This window comes from Populus trichocarpa, chromosome 1 (assembly GCF_000002775.5).
Source record: "Populus trichocarpa isolate Nisqually-1 chromosome 1, P.trichocarpa_v4.1, whole genome shotgun sequence".
Lineage (NCBI taxonomy): Eukaryota > Viridiplantae > Streptophyta > Magnoliopsida > Malpighiales > Salicaceae > Populus > Populus trichocarpa.
Window position 1 is genome coordinate 10,702,534 of NC_037285.2, and position 7,290 is coordinate 10,709,823.

General features: G+C 35.9%; 1 protein-coding gene across 3 annotated transcripts; it reads left to right on the top strand.

Annotated features, from left to right (window-relative positions):
• The first annotated feature begins 1,822 nt into the window (after positions 1-1,822).
• LOC18094072 (probable methyltransferase PMT20) lies at positions 1,823-7,290 on the top strand. Of its 3 annotated transcripts, none has more exons than XM_006368231.3 (8): positions 1,823-2,050; positions 3,539-3,830; positions 3,925-4,073; positions 4,199-4,394; positions 4,559-4,769; positions 5,086-5,761; positions 5,893-5,970; positions 6,629-7,290. In XM_006368231.3, the coding sequence occupies exons 2-8, from the start codon at positions 3,561-3,563 to the stop codon at positions 6,846-6,848; spliced, it is 1,800 nt and encodes a 599-aa protein (XP_006368293.2). In that variant the 5' UTR covers positions 1,823-2,050; positions 3,539-3,560; the 3' UTR covers positions 6,849-7,290. The 3 variants fall into 3 exon arrangements, with proteins under 3 accessions (XP_006368293.2, XP_024437796.2, XP_024437790.2); XM_024582028.2 differs by lacking the exon at positions 1,823-2,050 and adding an exon at positions 2,249-2,351; XM_024582022.2 differs by lacking the exon at positions 1,823-2,050 and adding an exon at positions 2,912-3,101.

Here is a 7,290-nt window from a genome sequence, read left to right on the forward strand (position 1 = left end):
CTTTGTCCTTTAAAGCTTTGAATGCATAATGGAATGACCACATTGCTCTTAAAAGCAAAAGGAATTAAAATAAAACTAACTTCCAAGAGTTTTTTTTTTTTTTTTATCTTTTCATCATTGCTTTTGAGTTATTATCAATATGAGTGAGGGGCAATTTAGACTTTTAACAAATTTAAAAATACTTAAAAAAACCAAAAAAGTTGTTGGTGTTTGCCACGCACGAACCAACAAATGAGAGGGATCCACGCTCTTTGAGCGGTGCGTAGGACTCCTCATAACATTCAAACACCACCTTTAGCAACGACGCTGGAAACAACGCGTAGTCCTCTTCAAGGTGGTTAGGCACGTGTATATAAGAGAGTAGCGGCCGAGCTCCTGTGGTCTTTTTTCTTTTACTTTTTATTTTCTCTCTTAGCCTTGAATTTCGCAACAACCCTCCTAAAAATCAATTATGTCATGTAGTTTTATTAATTTTGGTTCTTATTCTTTTGAATGTTATTTGTTTTGTTTTTTAATGCTTTTTTATAAATAATGAGACACTAAATTGTAAATAAAATAAATTAAGAAAATGATTAAAAAAATAGCAATCAAAAGAATGAAGACCAAAATTAAATACAAAAATTAAATAAAATAAAATGCTGAAGGATAAAATTAAAAACAAATTTCAAGAAAATGATAAAAAAAATAGCAATAAAAAGAATAAGAACCAAATTGGATACAAAAATTAAATTAGTGGGGAATTTTTCTTCATGATTTTTTCGTGTTTTTCTTTTATGTGATAATCTCGATTTCATTATTTGGGTTACTAGTTTTGAAGATTAGTCTCGATTTCATGATCCAGGTTACTAGTTTTGAAGATTAGTTCGATTCAATTTTGATCTTTATGTAGTTTCTTTTTTAAATTTATTTATTCTTATTAATTTCATCACTCAACTTCAGGTTATTGGACTTTAAGCTTCATGATTTTTTTGTTTTTGTTTTATGTGGTGTTATTCCGATCTCATATCCCAGATCATAAGTTAGTCAAGTTAACTCAAATTAATTTGATTTTTTTAAAATTTTTATTTTTTTAAAAATATATATTTTTTAATTTAATCATTCAACATTATCAAAGACATTCAACTAAATTTTATGTAATTGGTGCATAACACATTACATCTATAGATTATGAGAACAAAAATTCATTTAAATGATGTCTATAATTAAAATAGGTAATTAATTAAACATAAATTCATTTAAACGATGTTTATAATTAAAAGATGTAATTTATAAGGATGTAGTTCCATTGGTCAGGTCCTAGATTTGCATTATAGAAGTTATTAGGTCGAGTCTCACAAACTTTATAGCCATTGAAGGTTTATATAGTCGTTAACTTTAGAATTTGTAGAATTTATCGAGATATATACAATCTGACTCGACTCTTACATTAATATATATATATATATATATATATATATATATATATATATATATATATATATATATATATAGAGGTGATGACAAATACAAGGTATAATTGTTTTGAGGTGATGACGAATAGGAAGCTCTGTCCAAAGTGCGTGTAAGAAATCATCCGGGTCTTCTTGTCTTTTACCTTTTCACCTTTCACTCTGATGATGAGAGATTTACAGCCAAGTATGTTTACACTTTACACTACTAATTTAAAAAGAGATAAAATATTTAAAAGACGAGAATAAAATAAAACAAAGGCAGAGAGAGAGAGAGAGAGAGAGAAGGAGCAAAAGGACACAAGACTGACAGCTAAGCAAAAAAAAAAAAAAAACAGCAAGCACTGGAGACTTTTTATTTAAGGTTTTGGAGATGGATGGATGGATGGATATCTGTGTGTGCCCGGCTGCTTCTGTCTTGGCGAGGTTTGAATGCATATCCCATTATCCTAGCCTCACCCTTCTTTCTCTCCTCTGTTTTGAAAATTGCAAGCGAGATCTCAATTCCCCTTCATTCTCTCTGTTTTGAAAATTGCAAGAGAGATCTCAATTCCAGCGTCCATTTCTAAGTATTCAGTTTTTGTAGCAGGTTGAAAATTAAGGTACAATTTCACATTAGCAATGACTAGTACCCACTTGATCTTCTCTGTCTGTGTTTTGTCATTCTTGTTGCGTTGAGTTGCTCTTTCACCCCCCCCCCCTCTCAATTACTCTCTGCTAGTAATTTATTTTCTCTGACAGATATATTTATATGTGCTGCCCATATGACATACCTGTCCCCTTCTTCTTTGCTTTCTACAATTCAGATCTGGCCTTTTTCTGGGTGCCCTGTTTCCATTCTTGATTTGTGTTTTCTAGACTTCTATATCGTTACTATCTTTTGAGTTACTCTGTTTTTGTATGGTAAGCATTGCTTCACTCTGTTACTGCCCCTTCTTCTACTGCTTATCTGGCCTTTTTTATGGTATTTTTTTCTGTCAAGATTTTGATGAAATTCATGGAACTATATTTTCTTCTTTTTTTTATTGAACGGTGAAAGATTGCTTTTTGGATTGAATGGGGGTCATGTAATAGTACTTCTAGTATTAGCCATTGATGATGCATGAGAAATGAAGAAAACAGCTGATTGGAACAAAGTGATGATTGAATCATGGGAAACCTTTTCTTGGGTTTCAAGGAAATCATTAAAATTACTTAATGGTTTATTGTTCTTTTCCTCTTTTATTTCCTTTTTGCTTTTTCATTATTTGGTGTAAGATCTAGTGCTTCGCCTTTTGACTTATTGGGCGGGGAGAGAGAGTGCTGCCTAATTAGGACGGCTGTGTTTGATAGAGTTGGGTCCCAATACATGTGAGAAATGTAAAAGTAGCGTGGATAGTGATAACTAACATGTCGGTTGTTGCTATCAGATATTGTACTACTAGTATGTATCCCTCATCTTTCCAAGTCGTTTTAGTGGTTCAGCTCCAATCAACCTTTTCATTTCTATTAATTACTGATTCTTTTCTTCTGGGGTTTGTTGGAACTTATTTATCAGTCACTGATTCTATATACTGGAGTTGGATCTGTCTTAAAGACTAAGGCTTGTTGCACTGACCTGCTCAGTTTTGCCAGTTTAGTGTTCACCAGCTGGAAGAATCAACTTATTTATAAGTTTGTGCTATGCTATGCTCTTGTTTTATCTTGATAGATGGATTTTGAGTGATATAATGTGCAATGTTTTTTCATTTGGAATTCTTTTTGGCATTGCTGTTCAGTGTCCAATTTCATACGTTGATCTGCCTGAAAATTTTACTCCGATCTGTTTTACAGTTCTTAATAGCTCAGTACTAATGTTTATGGAATAATAAAAACTTTGCTGTTTAATAAGTCGATTACTATACCACTGCATTCTCTAATTAATTATTCTTAGTTTTACGAACGAGGTAACTTAGGAATAGGATTGAAAACTCCTAATGCTCACCTATATTTGTGCTCATTTTGTAATATTGGTTAAAGTTTTTCAATGTTGAGGTGGGAGTGATTGATATTAGCATCGTTGTTATTGTTTTATAAGACATTGAGACTTAGCACTTGCCTATTGTTTGCAGATAGTTGTTCATTTGTGAAATCATGAAGCACAAAGATGGAAAACCTGTGTCTCATCCTGATAAAAATTCCAGGGCTGTTCCCATGGCAATAATGTTTTTTGTACTGTGCGGGTTTTCATTCTATCTTGGTGGAATCTTCTGTTCTGAGAAAGATAAAATTGAGGCCAAGGACGTTGCAAAGGTGGTCTCCTCTCCCAAGGAATCGTCCATCGCTCCTCTCCAAATTAAATCCACTGCATTTCCTGAATGTAGCAGTGACTATCAAGACTACACTCCATGCACAGATCCAAAGGTATTTACTTAATTAGTTATTACATGGAGCCTAAAGTTATTTAGATGGTTAAACACTGAAATTGAGATTTCGATGATGTATGTCTATTGCACAGAGGTGGAAGAAATATGGTAATCATCGGCTTACTTTCATGGAACGCCACTGCCCTCCAGTTTTTGAAAGGAAGGAATGTTTAATTCCACCACCAGATGGGTATAAACCACCAATCAAATGGCCAAAGAGTAGAGATCAATGTTGGTACAGGTATTTTGATCTGTTTCCGATACTTGCTATTGTTTTTACAAGGTTTTTCTTTTAGCTAGAAATTGCCAAGTTCAAAACTGTCTTACTAAGTTTCACTTACTATTACCATGTGGATCTGGCTTCAGAAATGTACCGTATGATTGGATTAACAAGCAGAAATCTAATCAGAACTGGCTGAGAAAAGAGGGGGATAAGTTCCTCTTTCCTGGTGGGGGAACCATGTTTCCAAGAGGAGTGGGAGCCTATGTCGATTTGATGCAAGATCTTATCCCTGAAATGAAAGACGGAACCATTCGCACTGCCATTGATACTGGGTGTGGGGTGAGTCACATTCTCATCTTCATTCTAGTTTCCGAAATTATTCGTGAAAGTAAAATTTCAGAATCCATGTTGCAATAAGAATGGTTATTCTGTTTGTATTTAGGTTACCTATGTATCTCTACAGAATTCTGTCATCTAATCCAGTTGATTGTTTTTACATCTAGGTTGCTAGCTGGGGAGGTGATCTATTGGATCGTGGGATTCTAACCGTTTCCCTTGCTCCGAGAGATAACCATGAGGCTCAAGTCCAGTTTGCATTAGAACGTGGAATTCCTGCAATTCTTGGCATCATTTCCACACAACGGCTTCCATTCCCATCGAATGCATTTGATATGGCTCATTGCTCCAGATGTCTTATCCCATGGACAGAATTCGGTTAGTCTTCATTTTATCTCTGTCAAATGATGTGTTATGGTTCTTGCTCTAGTTTGTGTGGGAACTAGCTTTGCATTTGTGAATTGATGCTGAATAACTTTCACAAGGTTCTTCATTTCTGTGGGATTTTAGAAAGGCTTTGAAATTCAGATGCGGGATGGGTGCCACCAACTTAATGAATTTTCTTTTCTTTTCTTTTCATTAGTTCTATGATTACTTGATGAGGTTCCTTTCCTCACCTTGGTCTTCCTATTATAATTGCTTATTATATTACTACTTGCTGTTTTTGTCAAGAAAAGAATTTTGTTGCTTTCAGGTGGAATTTATCTTTTAGAAGTTCACCGTATACTCCGTCCTGGTGGCTTCTGGGTTCTGTCTGGTCCTCCTGTTAACTACGAAAACCGTTGGCGAGGCTGGAATACTACTGTCGAAGAGCAGAAATCAGATTATGAAAAGTTGCAAGAACTGCTGACTTCAATGTGCTTCAAATTGTACGACAAAAAGGATGATATTGCTGTGTGGCAGAAAGCTTCTGATAATAGTTGCTATAGTAAGCTTGCTAATACTGATGCCTACCCACCCAAGTGTGATGACAGTCTTGAGCCAGATTCAGCATGGTACACTCCAATCCGCCCTTGTGTTGTTGTTCCAAGCCCAAAAATCAAGAAATCAGTTATGGAGTCCATCCCCAAATGGCCAGAGAGGTTGCATGCTACACCTGAACGCATTTCAGATATTCCTGGTGGAAGTGCTAGTGCTTTTAAGCATGATGACAGCAAGTGGAAGATTCGTGCAAAGCACTACAAGAAGTTGCTGCCAGCACTTGGGTCTGATAAGATGAGAAATATAATGGACATGAATACAGTTTATGGGGGTTTTGCTGCGGCTGTGATTGATGATCCCCTGTGGGTCATGAATGTGGTCTCTTCCTATGCTGCCAACACTCTTCCTGTGGTTTTTGACCGTGGCCTCATCGGGACTTTTCATGATTGGTAATCTGAATGTGCTTATATGAATTCTGAAGTTTTCATTTTGCAACAAAAGTACCTTAAATAGGTGGGATGTCATTAATGATACTTTAGGATTTATTACGGTGTTGATTTATTTCTTTTCTGTCTTGTAGGTGCGAAGCTTTCTCAACTTACCCTCGAACTTATGATCTCCTTCATCTTGATGGCCTCTTCACTGCAGAAAGCCATAGGTAGGCTAAAGGGCACATTTCCCATTATCTACTTTTATGGAATCACTTGGAATTTAATGTCTAGAAATGTAGGTCTGGCAGATTGTACCGGGTCCAAGTTTAAGTGGTTAACTTCAAGGTGGTAATGATACCTTGTGTAGTTAGGTACAAATCCTTGTCTGGTATGATAAGGCGGACAGAAATGCATGGACAGTAGGTGACGCCATTTCCTCATGGTTAGGCAATGTAAATAGTGACATTGTAGAAGTTGGTTGCCTAACTACAATATAGTTGACTATCATGAGGAAAAAATAGCACAAGATATTTGATTGTTTGGAAATATGCAATGTGTACCATACCAGACCGCCACGAATTTCTTCCCAGGATGAGAATTGGCATGAAACCATGGTACTGTTGATTTGGAGTTGCACATTTAGGTTTGACTATATATCTCCCATCAGCTGGTGTGGAAATGTCAATACCTTTACCAGCTAGTCAATGGATTTTCATTATTATTCGACTTCAATGATCTGGGGGTGTTGTGATCCTCCAGCAGAGGATTATTAGTCCTGTAATTTTCATTTATTTCCTTAATCGTAACTGATGAATGCTAAATTGGAAAGTGGGGATCCTTGTTTACTGGCCTTTGTGAGTCTCATGATTGTTTGTACTTGTGCAGATGTGAAATGAAGTATGTGCTTTTGGAGATGGATCGAATCCTACGACCCACCGGTTATGCAATGATACGAGAATCCAGCTATTTCGTCGATGCCATTTCTACCATTGCCAAGGGTATGAGGTGGAGCTGCCGTAAAGAAGACACCGAATATGGAGTTGAGAAGGAGAAAATATTGATCTGCCAGAAGAAACTCTGGTACTCCTCAAAAAGTTCAAGGTGACAAACAAAGAGATCCAAAACATGCCGATGCATCTCTTGGAGAGAGAGCTCATGTAACTGCAATACAGAATTCCAGGGGTTGATGAGTTGAGGAGATAAGTAATAAATTGAATCCCTTACACACATATTAGTATATTCAATAGAAGCCAAGGATCCACAAGGTCGACACTGCAATTGAAGAGTTGCTACTCAATAACAGAATTTTGTTAATTTATAGAATCATTTAAGTACAAATAGATTCTTTGTAAGGCATCTATACTATACTTTCCTTGCGCTGTACTCTGTTTTTCTGTTTTTTGGCCCTGCCCTTTACTTTCTCCCATTTTCAATATGTAAAACTTCGACGATCAGTGTATGTGAAAAATCGTGATGGACTGGATAAGCAATGCCATCACGCATTGTTGTTTTTATATATAATGTGAAGAAACTTGGTTCTTCGATTA